General features: G+C 34.7%; 1 protein-coding gene across 1 annotated transcript; it reads right to left on the bottom strand.

The window, feature by feature from the left end:
* Nucleotides 1-4,247: 4,247 nt before the first annotated feature.
* Nucleotides 4,248-21,012, bottom strand: LOC133206396 (E3 ubiquitin-protein ligase MIB2-like). The gene is made up of 22 exons (XM_061342358.1): nucleotides 20,934-21,012; nucleotides 18,928-19,161; nucleotides 18,576-18,750; nucleotides 18,064-18,170; nucleotides 14,289-14,483; nucleotides 13,819-14,000; nucleotides 13,583-13,684; nucleotides 13,390-13,494; nucleotides 12,915-13,275; nucleotides 12,514-12,605; nucleotides 12,264-12,409; nucleotides 11,851-12,004; nucleotides 11,416-11,570; nucleotides 11,144-11,270; nucleotides 10,872-10,974; nucleotides 10,617-10,708; nucleotides 10,249-10,433; nucleotides 9,626-9,776; nucleotides 5,984-6,070; nucleotides 5,599-5,694; nucleotides 5,166-5,251; nucleotides 4,248-4,917 (listed from the first exon to the last, which is right to left on the bottom strand). Exons 2-22 carry the CDS (start codon nucleotides 19,157-19,159, stop codon nucleotides 4,317-4,319), a joined length of 3,534 nt encoding a protein of 1,177 aa, XP_061198342.1. The 5' UTR covers nucleotides 19,160-19,161; nucleotides 20,934-21,012; the 3' UTR covers nucleotides 4,248-4,316.
* Nucleotides 21,013-22,209: the final 1,197 nt, after the last annotated feature.

Here is a 22,209-nt window from a genome sequence, read left to right as displayed (position 1 = left end):
TGTATCTAGTTATAGATACCTAGGCATCTATTTCACAGGCTCGGGGACTTTCTCTATGGCAAAAAATGAGTTATACAAAAAGGGACTTAAAGCTTTTTTCAAGTTACGAAAAGACTTCCTTAGCTTAAATCCCGGGATATCCACTAGCCTCAATGTCTTTGATCACACAATTAAGCCTATATTACTTTACGGCTCAGAAATATGGGGAATATTTAATTTTAATAATTCAAAAATAAAGCAATCTAATCAAATATTGATGCAACTATGCTATAAAAACTTTACAGGAGAAAATTTACACATCAAGTTCTGTAAAACTATACTAGGTCTGAATAGGAAAAGTACGAACCATGCCTCTCTTTCAGAATTAGGTATAGATATCCTTTACATTATGATATTATCAACATGTTACTTAAATATTGCTACAGATTAGAAAATTTAAATTCAGATTTCCCTTTACTAAAAGATGCATTTATATGTAGTAAGGAACTTCATTTCGCCCAAAAACAACTTGGTACTCCTCAATAGAAAAATTACTAAAAATTCTTGATATTCCAAACATAATGTCCTATACTAAGAGTAATTTTATGAATTCATTAAAACAATCCATGAATAAAAAATACTCACTTGATTGGCAACACTCAAATGAAACACTAAAAGAGGGCAAACTTGTCACTTATTTATTTCTGAAGAACAATTTTAGATTGGAAAAATATCTAATTTTATTAAAACCTGAATACAGAAAACCAATATGTAGATTACGTGTATCAGCGCACAGACTTCTCATAGAATTAGGCAGATATAATAACACACCCAGATCAGAAAGAATATGTAAAAATTGTACGCTTAATCAAATTGAAGATGAAGAACATTTCCTTATTCACTGTAGCAAATTTACAAAGGAAAGAGAAGACCTATTTAACCTGATCTCATCTAAAGTAAAACATTTTACAGATTTGCCTGATAAACAAAAATTATTCTGGATTCTAAATTGCGAAGAACTAGATGTACTAAACTCTCTTGGAAGATTTTTACAAAAAACATTACCATAAATTTTAGGAATTTTTTTTATTATTATTAATTATGTAAAAGTATGATACTTTCAAGTATATGGTTTAGTAATGTATGCATATATATATGATGTACTGTATATATACCTATAAAACAAGTCTTATGTTCATATAAAATATTTTGGGTATTCCCCTACTTGTATGTCTTTTCTATCAATCAAGCAATTCTTTCCCTCTTATGTATATGTATATTGTATTTCGTGTGTATGATCATAATCATTATATACATTTTAACAATGTACTTTCTTTTTGCCCCATGAGGGCCCTTAATTGGTCAATAAACGAATTGAATTGAATTGAATATTGAATATTCCAGGTGAGTTGTGGGACAGTAACAGGGACACGGTACAACCGCGTCAATAAGGCAGGATCACAGCTATAGTTGGCTATATATCCAGAGTCCAGACACATATGCATATGTCTCTGGAATATCAATTTTTTTCTCTCTCTCTCTCTTTACCATCTAAAACTGTCAATGCAACATCTTTAGACAGCTTCAAATGCCAGATACAGTCCATCAGCATCTGCCCATATAGAGCACAGGCACCTGCAGCGTGGATCCCCCCCCCCTCCACCTAACTAATAAAATATAAGGAGTCTTTATTTTCTCGAAAATATGTGATTTCTCCGTCAATCCCATCTTTATTTCATTCTGTGCAATTGGTTTTTAATGTACGTTTGTTAAGATCTAAAACTTGGCCATATACGGTATATTTTATTATATATATGGTCAATTTTAAACCTTAACAAAAATGCAAATCGATCGCACAGAATGATATAAAGATGAAATGGACGGAGAAATCACAAAATTTCGAGAAAATAAAGACTCCTATTATTTTATCAGTTAGGTGTGTGTGTGTAGGGGGGGGGGGTTTAGATTATATTTCCTACGCTTCAGGTGCCTCATCGTCTCAAGCCACGGTCCGGAGTCCGCATATAGCATGTATAGCTCTCTCCTACCGCCAGAATGGGAGAGGATCGTACATTTTGGCCTGGTTTGCGACGATGCAGGTGCCACCTGCATAAATTTGAAATGCGCTGTAAACTGGTAAATATAGCTACATTCTAAACTGAAGACCTCCTCGCATTGTACACGGTTCGAAAATACACTACAAGTGTTGAAGTCCCCTATATGAAGAAGAAGATCCTCGTAAAACCACGGTTTTAATCTGACTGGGTGCGCAACAGCGGGGGAAGGGGAGGGGTCGACCTCCTCCCTCCCGGTCATAGAAAGATGACCCAGTGCCAGGTATTTGGAATGGATTGCATAAACTTTTTTAAAGGTAATTTTAAATAATCAATACAAATTAATTGAGTTTAGATAATTCTCTCTTGAGAAACAAGCGAAAATAGTATCCTGTAGTCCGTTCCATTACCTCATCTTTTGTATTACTAAAGATGCGGTAATAGTAAACTTTTTGCCAACTTTTTTTTAGTTTTAAATAATATATGTACAAAACAATCATTTGAAAAATTTCCTATCTCACACCAAATTATAATTTAATGCTTTAAAAGTTAAAGTTGACTAAATTTCAATTTTTTTAAGCATGTCGTCATAAAGAAATGTATATTCCTCGAGGAAGTAACTGAATTTCAAAATATTCGTATTTCTTTTCAATATTTTAAGATATCATTAATTTTATAACATGTCATCTTTAAAAATTACAGTTTATATAATTACTCGGTATCCATGAATGTATTGTTGGAAGAAAAGGTAGACTGGCTACCTGTAATGTTGGTACAATAGACTACAGTTCAACCAAAGGCCATGGCTACGAGACTGTACGATAATGGTAAGTATACATTTACATGTACAATGTAGTTAAAAATTAAACCTTTGATTGTAGCTACGACTGCTGTCTTGGAATTTTGCTAATTTTGGGGAAAATGCAGGTTGATTAATATTATCGTGTTTTTCTTCATTTCATTATTTTAAAGTGAAGTTTATCAGAATTAATTAGAAAGTATTCCACTTATTTTTTATTGTCCTTCCTCTTAAAGTTGATAGATCCATATTTATATTTACATAGAGAACATTTTATTTCTATAAACTACATGCAATCATTGCAATGCAGTATGAAATTAGACAAAACAGGCACTTAGTATCAAGAGGAAGCCCCCTTTTTCCAAACATAACTTTTTACGGTTTAAAATGATCATGAAAGGCTGACCAGTCGACTCTCCTACTTTTTGTTGCAGTTCAGTCAAATCGGGATAATGTGATAATGTCTGAATAAAATGTGATTGTGAAAATTTGGAATCTAACACCCCCTACCCTACGAAATTGGATTTTCAGTTTTAGCTTTTCTTTGCATGTCATTTTTTTATTTTTCAGGTTAATTGTAAATTGTTTTTAGTCGCCCCTTTCAAAAGCGATACTACATGCATATTTATTATCAGAAATAAATTTTTCAGTTTATACATGTAATGTTTGATTTAACTTATGAACAATGACATCAGTCATGGACTTTAAATTGATAACGCTTCCCCTTATACCATATATTACTTGAAGCAAATAGTACTAATAATGAACCATATACACATTAAACATATATGATGGTTGGTGATGGCGATATTTTAAATTTTTATGAATATACACAGAATGACAACACGTTTTTGGTGAAGCTCAATTATTTAAAGAAGTAAAATAAGAAGTGTAGCTCTATGTCAAGAAGTGAGTTATATACGTAGACGAAAGAAACAGAAGGGCAACTTCTCAAATCAAATAATTTCACTTACTGCTACATACTGTCAGACATGAATGGTTTGGTTGAAATATCTGAATAGAAGTAGCCTTTTACAATAATGTGGAAATTTATAAATAGTTTATAGAAAGACGATAATTTATTGGAATTAACTTTTACTACAATTACATTGTTTACTTCTGTCCAGTTTTTGATTTACCTACATAAAGGTCCAAAGGCATGTCTTAAATTTTCTGTATATTGCATTAATATATATAGCTGAGAAACTGACAATCTCTAGACTATACTGGTGTATTTGGTTGCACAGCTATAGGGATATTTTGTAACAAAGCCGGCAAACTGAAATCCCCCTGTTCAATATAGGAAATATTAAGAAATGCATCTTTGAAAACTTTATATTTCAATCATTTCGACATGTCAAGCTAATAAACGAGTAACAAAACAAACTCAATAAATAGTACTATTCACGTAACATCACAAACCAAGGGTTTGAATTGTTCATTGGCACTATGTCATTTTGAAGCACTAGTCACTGTCTAACTGGCTACCATGGACGCCAGGGGCCGGCGGAACTTCCGCTATCGGAGGAAGAGGAAGTGGTCACACAGTCACTGATGTTGATGTCCTCCAGTGCGGGGAAGCTGGGGATCACACTAAGTCTCTTCTTCGCTACAGGGGTAGAGGTATGGAGAGGAACACCGATGTCTGAGTGGAAAGGAGAGCGTGGCGGCTGGAACTCAGTAGGCACACGATCGGTAATGGCGGAGTAAACTTCTGCTGGGCGGACATCGAGGGGGGCGTTGTAGAAGTCCATGTACAAGTTCTGGTCCTGAAGGTAGACCTCGGCGTACTTAGGCTGGACAAATGGTGGTACTTCCTGGACACCCTCATGACATGGAATGTTGCTAGGATACAGCTGCTGACTGGAAGTGGAGGAACTATCGCTATGGCTGCTCAGTTCGAACCCCTGGTTCACGTAACCTGTGCTGTGATTGGTTGTGGAGAGATGGCGGAGGGAGACGGTGAAGTGGTTGATGAGGTTGGTCTTAGTGACGGTGTCGATTTTCTGCTCGGAGCGGAGGCAATGGAGGACCTCGCTGATACAGCGACTGTACCCCTCTCTGTATCTGTCGTCTGGTTCTCTACTGTCTGTAATACAATAAAGAAAATTATAAACATACGCCTATCAAATACTCTTATATCATGTGAATTAACTTCGTTTTCAAACGTTTTCAAGAAAAAAAATCAAAGCATCTATACATTTTCTCCCCCCTTTTTTATATAAAGAAATAAAGAATGGTTAATCAAATCCAACTTAAACGAGACTTCTCTTTAACCACCATTCAAAGATCGTAATTTTTTAAGAGTCTCTCTTGTAATGTGGACACATTACCTACCTTGTTTGGTGTTCATGGCGTACAGGTGGTTCACTGCCATCTCCAGGATGTCTGCTTTCTCCAACCGAGGGTACTTTTTCTCCTGAAGAAGAATAAATTAATTATAATCTTTTGTCCAGATAAAACCATGAACTTTATTATGGCACAAATTTATCTATTTTCCTGATTTGAAACATATAATATATTATATATATAAAGAATTAATTCTAAACAAATAAAAAAAGAAAATTTTATCGGAGCATATTTTTCTTCAAATTCACTGTATCCGAATTATTTGTCAAACATAAAGTATTTAAATAATTTGTACATTCACTGTGTGTTAAAAAAATAAGAGAAAAGTAATTGGAAATGTATCATTCTTTAAATTCGTTGTATTGCCGACATAGGTCAAACTTAAAGTATAAGATTTGTTTATTCAGTGTAACTTACATCTTTGCCTGTAGCTTTCATGACGAGGGCTTTAAGTTGTCCCAGACATTTGTTGATTCTCTCTCTTCTTTTTCTCTCTGTTTGTGGTTTATTGGCCTGAAATCACAAATCATGATGAAATAAAGAAACTAAATAAACATGCTGTTGAAAAATATTTTTTTCATAATTAATTTTTTTGCTATATGAATTTATGGGGGAAATTGCCAAGTATAAATATAAAATTGTAAGATATCACTATTAAAGAAATTAACTTCGTTTCTAGTAGATACGTGTTTGGAATAATTTCGTCATTCCATACCTTGCTATTATAATTAATATAGTTAGATTTATCATTATTTCAACAATTATATTTTTTTATTTTATACAGCTTTGAATTAAAATCTACCTTTCTGATGGGTGTTTGATTTTCGGAAGCTTTCTTCATCTTTTCTGTCAAACTAGGTTTCTTTGCACGTACACTCATTGCTTTCTTCTAATTCTTAGAGTAGTTATGTCCGCAAAAGTTAATTTGTGAATGAACCTGTTCAATCTCTGTGTCACCTATTGTAATGTATGCAAATCACCATCATCGTCCAATCAGAACCCTCGCTTGGTTCACGTGTCACTCGTCAAGTGACCCGTGTCGCAAATTAACTGGGGGCACACGGACATCATCAGCGCGATAGGGTTTTAATCCTGTTAATCACTGTAAAAACAAATCTCGTGTCATTAGTCAGTTTTCGCCACTAACGTAGATTTGAACGCGTGTTTGACGAATTCAGGGACGCCAACATTAAATTTTTAAAACAACACTGGGGTAGCACTGTTTGTCTGTCTTATCTTACGTTTACTCTGATATAGCTGTTGGCTTCCAGTCGATGAGTAAACTTTATATCAACAAGTGATTTTGTGGTATTAAAATTATATTTTACATACAAAGGGGGATTTATTGATTATATATACTAATAAAGAAACCATGATTTTTCTCTCTAGTTTAATTTCGCAGTATAAGAATCGGCAAATTTGAGGATTAAATTAAATTATATAAAATTTTAGAAATATAGGTCCCTTTACTATAATACGAAATCATTTAGTTCTAAATTTTTAATATTATTTTTATTTTTTATTTTTTTTTTTTATTGATAATACAAATAAAAAAATAAATAAACATTGTAAATTTTAATTTAGTCTATTTAATTAATATTTTTTTCTTCTTCTTCTTTTTTTTTTTTTAATACATAAATTGTCTTTACGAATAACCAGTTTTAATGGCTCAGAGGTACAAATGTCAACTTGTTAATACACTGAAACTGAACAAAATTTACTGTGTCATTATAGATTGACACGTGGTTAACAAGAGTGGAATGCTCAACGAACCGGTAATTTTACCCGACAAACCGTTAATGTTTAATAGAGCGGAACATTACACAGGGTCATCTGATAACCATGACATCTGACCCTCACGGAAAATTAAATTACAATTACATTTTTTTTTTCTTTTTGTTAGGGCGTTGTCTTTTAAATAGAAAAATTTTAAGCTATCGTAAATAATACGAAACAAGCTTAGTGATATATATCATAAATTAAAATAAAATATGTGGAATTTCGGATGTAATATATTACCCAGTTTGTAATCCGAGTCTTTAATAATATATTTAATTTAAATATTAATAATTACATGTTCTGAGGAAATGGTGAAAAAGAGTTAATAAGTTTTCGTAAAAAGAAGTGAGAGATACTGGTTTGTAAATTAAGAAGTTTTAGGTGATCACGTTGAAGGAACAGACCTCGTACAATCCCTTTATACCCAAAAAGAGCGCCTTTGATTAATGTTCCTGCAATTATTATTAGAAACTTCATTTCGGTTTTTAAAGTCATAAACAACCTGACCTAAAGTATTTAAATATTTGATATGTACACACTGTCAAGTAAATTTCAGAGTATACCCTGACATGAACTCGACATTTACTGTACGTATACCATAAGTAAAAAGTATGAGAAAGCTATGTATGTAGGAAGCTATTTTAAGTTAGGGGGTAGGGATGGGGTGAGGGAGCAACAAAAAAAAATCAGTAGGAGAAGGGGGCACTAAAGCAAAATTGTCTTGACAAGTTAAGAGAAAGGTCATCAAACGTAAAGCGTAAAGTAGCTATGTTTTCTATACTATATTTTACATTGGCAAAATTAGAGGAGGGGGGTCTCTACGGCCATGAAATTATACGATCTTTGCTATGGCATTTTTTAATGTTCTTAAAAACCACGTTTAACATAAGGGGTTTTAAACGAACTACCATAGAATTGTGTTACATCAGAAAATGATATTTAATATGTAATAAGAAATATTCGTTCAAATTATTAGTATTGATTGTTAAGTCTAAATAATATTGGTAAAATTGTATTATACAGGGTCACCCTTCATAAGTACCAGTACAGGTACCGGTAGTATAGTATTTATGTATAGTAATAGTGTCGTCTTGTGATTAATACAAGATCTGGTCCAAATTCAAGTCAGAATATGTACATTATTATTTCTCCAAAATGGGACTAAAATCACAATCCAAAATTCAACAAAAGAAACAAAATGTATTATCAGACCATCAATTTTGTTGGTTATAAATTTTCAGTTTACAGACGAGAATTAGAAAACATAGTCAGAGAGAGCGCCGCTCAAGGCTGTTAAAATACTTAAAAGACATGCATTCAGCCTGACATACTGACAAAGTGATATGAACCTTAAATTTAACTTATAACAGCTTTTCTCCTATAGTAAAGCTCTTCTGTGTAAATTTTGCAAATGTTAAGTTGAAAACAGTTCGAGTTGTCGCATCACAACAAGTGTCATGGATACACACGGACGGACAGACAGTGATATGACCCTGATCATAGATATCTTGCTCTAATGTTCATTTCATTGAAAATTTAGTTCTGGCGTTATAGCAGTCTTGACGGACGGATACACAGACAGATCACAAAATCTATAGGTGTCCTGCTCTTATAGAAAAGTACATGTACTTATCTTGCTTATGTACAAAATATGAAATATTTCGTTGAAAACTGTTTAATTTATCGCATTACAACAATGTTGACAGACAGACGGACTGGATGCCAGACAGATGGACTATCTGATTCCCGACTCCCGCTTATTCTTGCGGGCCCCTTATTAAGCATTTTTCAGACGAGTATGAATATTCAAATCTTGATTTAGCCTATCTATTAGGATTCAGAGACCAAAACAAGAGAAATCGGTCCCCTTCAACAGAAATCTATGGATAAATTTAGAATTAATTTAACTGTTAATGTCTTTACTATAATAAGTTGAAAAATCATTTCAACAATAAAGTGCTTTCTTTGTTAAAGGGAAAATAAAGGTTGCAGCTATTGCAGAAAAAAATACATAACCCACTTAACGTGTTATGTAAATTTTCTTTGCACTGGTTGCATTCTACTCACTTGTAGTAATTAATAATATAAAAAAAACTCAAACAAAAGGATACTGTAAGTTTATAAACGTAAAAGGAATGTTCTTTCAGATAAATAAAATACATGTATATGCATGCAAACAACAGCTTTACAAATTACAAACTGAAGAACTCATTCTTTCTTCCAAATTAAAAAAAATCATCCAGAATCAGAAATCCTATGAAGACAAACAACAGATGATTTTATTTACATAAATTCAGATTTTATGTATAGTTATTATTCTGACACAGTTGAAAACCAATAATGTTTTGTTTTTGAAAAGTGCATCCATAAGCACACATGTACAACACAATATATTTTATAAAATGTATCGGAATGCAGGCCAAATGAAAAAAATACCAAAAAAAACCTTTGGGACGAAAGGTTTTATAATTTTCATAAGATTAATTATGATGTATAGAAAAAAAATTATCTTCAGTGTCACATGAGGCAAATACACTGGTCCCACTTTAACTCAACATCTAGAATCAATAAAACATCTGTACTTGTTTGTCACTTTTAAACATCAGAGATTAAGTTTTTAACTCAGGTGACTAGATCCAGCATGTCACATTTGGCCTTTGCCGGCAGCCAGTTCGCCGCAGTTGGGACATTTTTTGAGTCGCTTTGGGATGCAGTCTTCACACACCCGACAGCCACAGGGGTGTATCTTTAGCTTGGCGTCCTCTTCCTCACACACTTGACATTGCGGCGGTTTTTTAGGACGTACTGATGGATCCCTGTGTAAAGTAAACAAATTATACTTTGAATACGGTGTTCAGTAGTTTGCCTTCCTTCCCATTGATTTGATTTTCAATCAAACATTCAATTTACTGAAATCTGCCATGCTAAACAACTGATCTCATTAATTACTTTAAATGTGGATATTTTTATGGGTTAAAATTTTGTGATTTGTAACAAAGTGTTTGCAATTGGGAGTTATTTTTGCAGAAGTTAAATACTTTACAAAATGTGTTGGTTTGTTGTTTAGTATTGTAAGAAGTTATATTAAACCATTTGCATAGCGATAAATTTTACAAAACTTGCAGAATTTTCAAAAATTTAAAAAAAATTCAAGAATTTTCCCCCTTACAAATATGTCCACACTTACAGTATATTTTTAAGTTCTCAAGAAATTTCTGTATTGTTATACTATTTGTGTGTGTGAGGGTGTGTGTGTGTGTGTGTAGAAGGGGGGTGCTGTTGACTCACATTTTTTCCTGTATGAGGTTCTCCACGCTCTCCCTCAATGTCTGAGACACGGCTACCTCCAGCGGCGTCTTCCCCTCGTTGTTCCTCAGCTCCGTCTGTACCTTATGCTGGATCAGTAGAGCCGCTATCTCTAGCTTCTCTTTCTCCAAGGAGCTGTCTGTTTGTCCAGAGTCTGCCTTCTGCATCTATAAATATTTCAAAACATTAAGTGTCATTACATGTGAGATTGTAATTTTTCAGATAAAGTAAAATATTACAGCATAATAGAACTGTTCTACTTCTGCTCTGTCTTTACTACAGTACGGCCAGTATAACCAGGTACCCCAGCCCCTGTTTAAGCTCTGCATATTCAATCTCACAATGATTACCTTTGCAAACTCCATGACAGCCGGTCTCCCCATCAGACACAGGTGGAGAGCATTATTTCCGTTTTCATCGGGGGCATTAACATTGGCCTTCCCTGACAAAAACAATTCATGTTTCTATTAGATATAAAATTATAGTTGTTATTGATTGCACAAAGAGATAGGTTAGTGACTACAAATGGCTGAAACACAAACATCAACATATTTGACATTAACTTTTATATACATAAACTTTTAACTTTCAAACATTATAACTACCTTCTTCAATGAGACATCTTGCCGTTTTGTAGCTGCCGTAAATAGCAGCGATGTGAAGTGGTGTTTGGCCCTCAGCTTCTGTCTGTTTTGCTGTCTTGGCATGCTGTTTATAATACAGTAACACAAGGTTATATAAGAAGAGAAAATACAATTTTGTAATAATCAGTTCACTATAATGAAGTTCACTACAAACAGGCTCTACTGTATCTCTCACAATGAATGAAAATACTCCCATGTTAGAAGGGAATCAAATACACTGATATCATGCTTACATTTTGCAGTAGGATTTTGGCGATATCATCATGATCCATGCAGGCAGCGAGATGGAGAGCTGTGTACCCATCATCCTTTTGTTTGTTTATGGCTTTAGGACATTTCTGTAGGATCTGACGCATAGCACTGAAAAACAGCAAGTCTGATTTTAGATTTTTGTTTTTCCGTTTTTCCTCAATATTACATTGCAAATAAAATTGGAAGAATTGAAATACTATTTGGAGTACATATGTGAATGTTCAACATACATTTTACATAGAGATTAACTTACTGCGTATCTCCTTTTCTGGCTGCTAGATGGATGGGTGAGAAACCCAGCTTATTTTTAAACTCAAGGTTGATTCTTGGCCAACTGAAAACAATATCTATGATTTCAGGATCCCCAACAGTGATGGCATCAGACACCGGGCTGTCTCCAAGTTTATCCTACAAGTGCATGTCCAAGAATTTCATTATTCAATTTAATTTTAAGGCTTGTAAAAATACTATTATAGCTATATTCAATTTCATAAAGCCTAGAAAATTTATGCACATGCAGTGTTCAGCAACAAATGTTAATTAAAAGGGCACTGAAATCTTACACTGAAATCAAAATTTTGTGGGACATGCATACAGTAAATTTGAAATCGAAATTCCTTTAACTTAAACCAATTAAATTTAATTCCTTGAACTAACAGCAATGTAAATTAAATTCCCTGTCACTTACAGTGATATTGAAGTCACATTTTTTCTGGAGGATCCTGAGGATGTCCTTGTTTTCCTTCTGTACAGCGATGTGGACTGCAGTCTGGCCATTATTGTTTGTGATGTCTGGGTTAGCTCCCCTGTCCAGCAAAAGTTGTACTACTTCTTTATTACCTCTACAAATAAAAGATTTCCAAAATATTGAAACAGCATGTTAGTTAATAAAATAAAGGTTAGTAACAACACATAATCTAGTTCCTCATTGTTAAAAAGTTTACTGCTGTAGAGATAACTTAAAAATGCTATACATTTTATATTACATGTGATGTTAGTATGGATCTCTATCAAAGAAGTAGATGCACTGTGGGGTAGATTTTTGCCCTGGAGTAGAATATGACTGTTGAGTGGGAGAGATTGGTGGTAATTAAGTCTTACTTTCTGACTGCTGTCAACAGAGGTGGAGCCGCTTGATTGTCCATTTTGGCCCCAAATTTCAACATGGCCTCCACAACAGAAGGATCACACTTCTCCTGATCACAAGCCAAGGTCAGCGAAGAGTAGCCATTCTCAAATGAGCAGTGCTGCAGAAAAAAATTCTCACGTTTAAAGGTGTACAACTCTCCAAGCATTACATCTGTATAAGTAGTTATCATCTCAGAAAGCATTGTTAAATGAATCTACTCACCACTAGTGCTGGAGTCCTCTGTATCATTTCTAAGACCTCTTTGCTTTTCCCTTTCTTTAGAGCCTCCTTAAACTTGTCTCTCAAGTTTGGATCTGCAGATTTGATTCAATGATCAGCAATTTACCAATAAATTTCATTTCATATTGATATATTTCTCTGCCTACCTAATTTTCACATTTTAAACCTATTCATTCTCAGTAGAAAGGGGAGAAATATGTAGTAAAATAATGGAAACAAGGGCACTGCAAAGCGGAACATGCCCTCAGAAATATGCACCTATATGTATTATTGCATAACTTCCATTATGCACCCACTCATCCACACAAGCATATTACTATATCCCCTCTAACTTAAATGTGAGGGGGTAACAAAGAAAGCTGATCATTGAGAAGGTAGTTTACCTGGATCTTCATACTCCTGTTCTTCTGAGGAGCTCCGTGATCTCCGTTCATCAGGGGAGGGAGAGCGTGATCTTGGTGGGGTGCGCTGTGGGGTACGTTGTGGGGTGCGCTGAGGTGTATGATCTGGAGTGTGTTGTAGTGTATTTTCTGGGGTGCATTGTTGAGTGGTGGTTGAACTTTCTTCCACTTTCTTTTCAGTGTCCTCTGATCGCTGTGGTGTTTCCTCCTCTTTAAATTCATCGGGACTCCCTCCAGATGGTGTCAGACACTCAGGGTTGAACTTAATTACCTGGATCCCAAAGCTAACTGTCACATCTCCGTCTGAGTCCACACTCACAACTCGACCCTTCTTCCCTAGGAACTAAAATGAGATTTTTGTATCATTTTTGGCAATGGCCTGCTACATTTAAATTGAATCAGCACATTATCTAAAAAAAATTTTTAACAAAAACAGTGCCCTGATGCTTAGATATACCTTTTTCATGCTCTCCTCCCATGGACCATGGCCATTCTGTAGATGGTGTACATTTGTTGCATCATTCTCTACTTTCACTACTTGGTCCTTCACATATTGCTCTATCTGAAATTTACACAGAAGCCTATAAGGTCTGCTGTACATTAGCATATCTGACATATTTCGCAGTTTCATGCAGCACAAGAAACTTTACCTTGGCCAAGGCCATTTCATGGAGAGTCCATTTCTTCCCATTAAAATCCACAGTAATTTGTTGTCCATTAACGAGCAATACTGACCCATTGACTCCAATACACTGAAGAAAAAAATACCAGTAATGATATAAAAAAAAATTACCATAGGATTGATTAGTATCTCAGACATTCCATCATCTTAAGTCTGACTCTCTGTTATTAAGTTTTCAAGAGAGAATCACTGTGTTTACTGTACCTCCACGATTCTTTCATTCCAGTTCTTGGATTCCTTGAGGATCATCTGGAGCGTATCTAGATCCACTCCTATCTTGACTTTGTCCCCTTTCTTCAGCCTCCCCTCCTCCTCAGGAGGGGCCTCTGAGGCACCCCCCTCTCTAGCAGCTTGGTTTGGTCCAGGTCGAGGCTGATCTGGCAATTCTGTTCCCAATATATATATATACTTTTTTGCAATGAAAAACTTCTAATGAATGAACTGTACTACTGTAGGTCACATACCATAAAACTTTACACCAACTATCTCTTGTGTTGCTTGTGCTCTTGTATTGACAATACCTTTGTTTAACTAAATAAACTGGTTTCAATAAAATTCAAGAAATAATATGCGACTGACAGAAAATACTTGGCCACTTCACGTATCATTTTAAATTGATCAAATCTAATTTTTTTTCGGTAAATCATAATGATTGGTAGATATCAAAGACATACTGAAGATAGGAAGGTGATCTTTGTAATAAAACCCTCCACTGGAAGCTTCTACGGCCTTGACATCGACACAGCCTTTGTAACCAAGGCGATAGACATTAGTGTGACCTGAATCCCAGGCGACCTCCACTCCGTCATGATCCGTGTCCAGGGTGAAGTTCACAATCGCAAGTACTGTACCTGTATTGCCATCCCCACCTTTAAAATTCAATTGAGTGAATTACAGTTTATACCAAAGAAAACAAATTCTGTAATTCGTAGATATTTTATAACTAAACAATCTAAATGTTGGCTCTTGGGATCAACAACTGACAACCATTATAGATATACTGCAAAAACACAAATTTGCTACTTAATACATCAGCAACTACTTAATACATATGCAAACTAAAATCCCCTTAAATCTTGGGGATAAGAAATAAAAATGTTACTATAATTTTTATGAATAGTCTTATGAATAGTCCACTTTAATCATAATCAAAATTTTTAACCCCATGGCAAACAGTCCTAGGAGAGTGGCAGGGATGGTGGTGTAAAATTATAGAATCACGATGCTGCCAGCCATGGCGTTGGTTTCAGAAAGAGGCTGGGTATTTTCCCTCCGTAATATTGGCCATCTATGGGGCCCCCAAAGGGGAAATCTTCCACTAAGGGGCCTCATTAAGGAAGTGAATGTGTTTGTTTGTTTCCCTGGTATAAACTCAGTTTATACTACTTATAAACTTTAATTATAACAAGAGGCCCATGGGCCACATCCCTCACCTGAGTAACTTTGGCCATGCTGTTCTTTACCAGATTTCCCCCCTTGTAATACCTATTGTGGCCCCGCCCTACCCCCCGGGGTCATGATTTGAACAATTTAGATTCTACACTACCCCAGGATGCTTCCATATAAGTTTCAGTATTTCTGGCACAGTGGTTCTTGAGAAGAAGATTTTTTAAGATTTTTCCTATATACTTCAATGTAAAACTTGGATTCCCTATTGTGGCCCCGCCCTACCCCCGGGGGTCATGATTTGAACAATTTAGAATCTACACTACCCAAGATCCTTCCATGTAAGTTTCAGCTTTTCTGGCCCAGTGGTTCTTGAGAAGAAGATTTTCAAAGATTTTTTGTATATTTTAGGTCACCTGAGTCACTCAGGTGACCTATTACTATCTCTTTTCGTCCGTCATCGTGCGTCGTTCGTCGGTCGTAAACTTTTGAACATTTTCAGCTTCTTCTCTGGAACCAGCAAACCAATTTCAACCAATTTTGGCATATAGCATCTATGGGTGAAGGGGAACAAAAATTGTGAAATTCGTGGCCCCTGCCCCCCTGGGGCCTGAGGGGTGGGGCCAAAACCATCAAAATTAATGCAATCTTTAAAAATCTTCTTCTTTACTCCTGGACATCAAGCAGTCAAACTGTTGGCTTGATTGTAATAAGCATTGAGCCCTCTACCAAAATTGTGAAATTCATGGCCCCAGGGTCAGGGGTTCTGGTGTTAGGGCGTGGCTATATAGATCATATAGTGAAAGTGCATTATTTCTTTGAAAATCTTCTTCTCTACTCCTGGGTATTATTGAAAGAAATTGAATACATAGTTATGATAAGCAAGGGTGACTCTACTGAAATTGTGAAATTCATAGCCCCAGGGTCAGGGGTTCTGGTGCTAGGGCGGGACTATATAGATCATATAGTGAAAGTGCATTATTTCTTTGAAAATCTTCTTCTCTACTCCTGGGTATTATTGAAACAAAATGAATACATAGTTATTATAAGCAAGAGTGACTCTACCAAAATTGTGAAATTCATAGCCCCAGGGTCAGGGGTTCTGGTGCTAGGGTGGGGCTATATAGATCATATAGTGAAAGTGCATTATTTCTTTGAAAATCTTCTTCTCTACTCCTGGGTATTATTGAAACAAATTGAATACATAGTTATGATAAGCAAGGGTGACTCTACTTAAATTGGGAAATTCATGGCCCCAGGGTCAGGGGTTCTGGTGCTAGGGCGGGACTATATAGATCATATAATGAAAGTGCATTATTTCTGAAAAAATCTCCTTCTGTACTCCTGGGTATTATTGAAAGAAATTGAATACATAGTTATGATAAGCAAGGGTGACTCTACCAAAATTGTGAAATTCATGACCCCAGGGTCAGGGATTCTGGTGCTAGGGTGGGACTATATAGGTCATATAGTGAAAGTGTATTATTTCTTGAAAATCTTCTTCTCTACTCCTGGGTATTATTTAAACAAATTAAATACATAGCTATGATAAGCAAGGTTGACTCTACCGACATAGTGAAATTCATAGCCCCAGGGTCAGGGGTTCTGGTGCTAGGGCGGGGCTATATAGATCATATAGTGAAAGTGCATTATTTCTTTGAAAATCTTCTCCTCTTCTCCTGGGTATTATTTAAACAAATACATGGTTATGATAAGCAAGGATGCCTCTTCCAAAGATCAGAGGTTCTGATATTAGGGCGGGGCTCTATTTATTATATAGTGAAAATGCATTAATGCTTTAAAAAGTCTTCTCTGCACCTGGGCATATCAGAGGCAAAAAGAGTAAAAGTTTTAATAAGGAAGGGTATTTTTACCAGATTTTTGAACATCAGAACCATTTGATCAAGTGTTCTGGTCCAGGCCAGGGCTCTATTAATTTTTATTCTATTGAGAGGAGTTATTCCCCTTTGCCATTTACTTGTGTTAATTAATCACTGTAAATAATGTACTTGAAAGGTTAATAGAATAGGAGAATTATGCAAGAATTTTTATTGTAAAATACAAAAAGTACTTTCATAGTTTTAATGATCAGGTAGACTTGTAAGTAACAGATAAATAAAAATGAGACAAAAATAACTTGTCTTATTAAATGTTCATCAAAGACCAAGAGAGGCCAACGCAAGAGATTTCAACAAGGAACTAAAAGAGTACAGACGCACTGATTATAAGTTTGTTTATATACTGTCTGGTGAGAGTGATAAATGGGGAACAGATTAGAACCTAATTTATATACTGTTAATGAACATTAGACTAATTATTTTGTTGATCCTGATCACCCTATTTTTCTTGCTTTTGGGCAACAAAGCTTCACCTTTCAGTTCATTTTATACTCTATGGATCCTCTAAATTGTTGTATTATACTCAGGTGACCGTTAAGGCCCTTGGGCCTCTTGTTCAATGTAAAACTTGGATTCCCTATTGTGGCCCCGCCCTACCCCCGGGGTTCATGATTTTTAAAATTTAGAATCTGCACTATCCCAGGATGCTTCCACATAAGTTTCAGCTTTTCTGGCCCAGTGGTTCTTGAGAAGTTTTTTTAATGACCCCACCGTATTTTTGTCTTTTCTTGATTATCTCCCCTTGTAAGGGGACTTTTATTTTAACAATTTACACTCCCCTTCACCCAAGGATACTTTGTACCAAGTTTGGTTAAAATTTGTCCAGTGGTTCTTGAGAAGAAGTTGAAAATGTGAAAAGTTTACGGACGGATGGACAGATGGACAGACGGACGGACGATGGACAATGGGTGATCAGAAAACCTCACTTGAGCTTTCAGCTCAGGTGAGCTAAAAAAAAAAGATCCAAAAAAAAATGTTGTCACCTTGATCAAATATGAAATCAGCATTTCAGATCATAAATTTTTGGTCGAGCTTTGCTAGAGGATGGACAGACAAAAGAAAGAATAAATCTTCCCTCTTCCAAAATAAACTCCCCACTTCTGTCAATCTTAAACAATAGTACAGTGTAGCGAGATTCTGATTAAAATAGTTGCTCATTACCCACCATCTTGGTTTTCCCATCTCCAGTCAATTCCTCGAGTCACCTTAGCATCTTCAAAAATCCCAAACAGCTTCTGTCTGCTGCTTAACTGCCTCTTAGGAACAGAACATCTACAACAAATACGGGAATTCTCACCTCTGAGAACATCCTCTAGGATTTATTATGATAAAAGAAGATTTACCTCCCTTTAGAAAAATCAATTTTGTACTGAAAACCAAATTTTATTATCATTGAACGACTTCAGGAGTTTAATTTTATGTTAAGAGTTACATAGTTTCTGTGAATAAATATATTTAAAACAATATGTATTTCCACATTTTTAAAGCAAACATAATTTGAGAGAGAAGAAAAGAAATGCAGCTTTATGGTTAAATATTTTAGTTTAAATAAAAGAAAGCAGCGACAAAAGAATTTGGCTTCAATTGCTTAATTACAACTATTTATTTATTTATTTTCTTTTTTACAGTTCTTGTGTCAATCAAGAAAATCAGGACTATTGACAGATATCCTCTCACCCCTCGTGACCGGGATAGTCAAACCGCGTGAACTTGTGGATGATGTCATGTTTGTCGCTATGGTAACATTTACTACACAGCACCACGTCAGAACATTGGTCACATTGCCACAACATCCCAAATATTTCCGGTTCTTCACAGCCTGGGTTAGTACACACTCTGTCATGCTTAATTCCTGAATCAGAATTATCACACTTTGGTACTGTACAGGTATTTTAGAGTGCATTTGTAAAACACTGATTCATGCTTACACAGCTATGTAGTTTAACTTTCTTTCATCACATTTATTATAAGCATTCATTAGTATTTGAATTCTATTCTATTCTTGGTGTTTAGGGCTAATTGTACAAACCGAGGGCTGATGTATCGTAGATCCTTAGGTCATATTGCCCTTCGTACCCCACTCTGTACATATTCCTGTAGCCTTTGTCCCACTGGACCTGAGCACACTTTGGGGGCACCTTGCCGGAACTCTCCTCATGTCCAATTTCTGCCACCGTCCCTAAGTGACCTTCACCTCCATCCTGGTCACCCCACGACCAGTTCTGTCCCCTCACTACACGGATTCCAATGTCAAATACCATACCTATGGTGAAAATTAATATACACAAGTATCTGTAATCCTTTTTAAGTGATATTTTACAGAAGGGTTCATAATTTTGAACTCTACTGAGTTACATATGTAATGAGGATTCATAATAGTAAATTAATTTATACATATTTCATTTTAAGTTCAATATTATACCAAGAAATTGCCTTGACAATCAAAGAAAGATGCACATTGAACAAAATTAAACTGAATTCATACCCTGCTTAGGAGATGAATGAAAATTAAAATGAGGTACATATCTTCTAGCCTGCATTACTACCCCCCCCCCCACCCCTTCTCAAAGTTGACTTTATTGGCGTAATAATATGTCATCATGCCCAGAATCATATGAAATATACTTAATCATAAGTCAACTTCAATCAGCTGTAAATGTTGATCAATAGTGAACTGAAACTGTAACAACTACAACTTCACTACACTTTCAATTTGGACAGTTTGATTTCTACATCACTTCAATGCAATACATGTACATATAGATTTTAAAATGTGTCATGATTCCAAGGCCTGATCTGTAGATGCTCGTCTAGGATCCTTATTTCACTACAGAATTAAAAGTGATAATATCTTTGAAATTCTATAATATTTTTTAATCATAGTGTATTTATTCATGGGATAAAAACTTTTACTTTGTATGTGTGGGTGTGTGTGTGTTAGAGTAATTTGAAACATCATGTACCAGTATACATTTAATTTACAGATCAATTTAATATTTAAAATAGTTAATTTCATTAACAAGTGATTAATAAATGGAAATTAAATTTTTATCAATTTTAATATTAAATCAAAAACAATATACTTGACATCGGTGATTTTATGAAAAAAAATCCATTTTCTTAATTTTATGTGAAAACATACAAAGACAAGAGGCCCATGGGCTGCAATGCTCACCTGAGTCAATATGACCCTGCTGTTCTTCATCAGCATTTTTTCTATCATATATTTCTGTGTAAAACTTTTATTACTATTGTGATCCCACCCTATCCCAAGGTGTCATGATTCTTACATGATTTAAAGAATTATTCATTTATATAAGTCCAGTGGTTTTTGAGAAGAAGATTTTTAAAAGATACCACCAAATTTTCACTAATTCTTAATTTTCTCCCATTGAAAGAGGGACTGTGGCCATTCATTTGAACAAACTTGAATCCCCTTCACTCAAGGTTGCTTTCTGGCAAATTTGGTTGAAATTGGCCCAGAGGTTCTGGAGAAGAAGTCGAAAATGTGAAAAGTTTAAAGACTTGGTGAAGGTTTACAGACAGACGGACGATGGACAAAATTTGATCAGAAAAGCTCACTTGAGCTTTCAGCTCAGGTGAGCTAATAATAATGGTTGCCACTGAATTAAAAAAAAAAAGACTCCATAAAAAATAATTAATACATATATATCTATGTTTCATGTAACTTTAAATATTAATATGATTTTAATATCCATTCGACAAGATCCTTATACTTTTTATAACATATGGTCAGGACTGTCTGACTTCAAAGAAAAATCAAGATTTTCTTTTTCTTTTTTTTCAGATGATATAAAAATCTTTAAGTTTTCTCTAACAAAATCCAAAAGCTATTATGAGCACAATTACATTGATGTTATTTATATATATACCTATTACATTTATTATCATATATTTACTATTTATTTCACAAACATACAATGTATCATATCATAGACAAATAAAACTATACACATTAGCGGTAATTAATTAAATTTTAAATTTTTTAAAATTAAATTTTAAAGGAGAACCTACCCAAAAGAATAAGACCTTTGATTAATCAAAATGAAAGTGGAAATTCACACAATGGAACAGGAAATATTTTGTTCTAAAAATAAGTCCTGTTGGTTTAAATTCCAAAAATAGAATACATTTCCGATTGTTCTAGGGAGTAGTAATTATTTACATTCTTGATAGGCAGCTGAAGTAAATATCTTAATACAAAAAATCTAGTGAGGTACTCACTGAGGCTTAAATTAAATTAAGTTCTCCCTTTAGTATTATTTTAATTAAACTTTGTCAGAAATGTAATTATTACTTTAGTTGATAAATTTTCAGAAAAATAAGGCTCTTCAATCATATTACATAATTTATTAAACTCAAATGAAGAATACTTCCCCTTTCCTCTTTCTGAGAATCTGCCTTTTTTTTTTAATCTGCCTATTTTTTTACGACTATACTCTACTTCTAACATTATCTAATTATGAAGAGGATGTACATGCCAACTCAAGTAATGTACATGTAATAATCTCTCTCAAGAGTAATGGAATTTTATGAGCTAAAATATCATTTATAATTTTACAGAGAGCAATTTTAAGTATAAATACTATTATACAGTAATGGACTATTTCAGTGGTGAATACGCTTCACCTCGGTCAGTATTGATATTCTTCTGGTGAAAAACAAACCATATTCATCACCTAAATAGTCCATATATATAGTATGGATTTGAATAAATAAGACATTGAAGGCTACATGACGAAACCTTTTTTTATTAATGAACTTCTGTCATGTAAAATTTTTTTTTTTAAATGTAGAGATTACATGTACAACGTATAACTTCCATGTTTTCCTTTCACTGTGTGTAAGAAATCGAAATGTTTGAAAAATAATCCTGCAATAAACTTTAGAACATTTTCCTGCTCCGAGTTGTATAAACCTCGTTTGAGGTTTTGACTGACGTCACAATGCCGCTGCACGTGCACCGACCCTTCGATGAATATGGCATCAAATCCAGTGAATATGTAGTGTTATAAACCGTTTGCATTTGTATAGATTTTTGGGACTATTTATAGACTATTTAATAAAAATCTTTATTTATTTTTACCACATTTGCTTTGTGAGGCTGCTGCAGTATTTTCCCCTGATTCTTCAGATATAGAACCACTAGCTCCAGTATCTGAAGAAAAAAAAAGACAGAGTTCAATGAGAGGAGTTCAGTTTCCCTGTCTCTTCACTATCATCAGCATTATTATCACCATCATCATCATCATCTACCTTCTTCCTCCTCAAACTGAAGATCGGGAGGGTT

The sequence above is a fragment of the Saccostrea echinata genome, unplaced genomic scaffold (genome assembly GCF_033153115.1).
Source record: "Saccostrea echinata isolate AGI-Se365-2 ecotype Australia unplaced genomic scaffold, CSIRO_AGI_Sech_v1 ptg000054l, whole genome shotgun sequence".
Classification (NCBI taxonomy): domain Eukaryota; kingdom Metazoa; phylum Mollusca; class Bivalvia; order Ostreida; family Ostreidae; genus Saccostrea; species Saccostrea echinata.
This window is presented reverse-complemented; position numbering and strand designations above follow the sequence as displayed.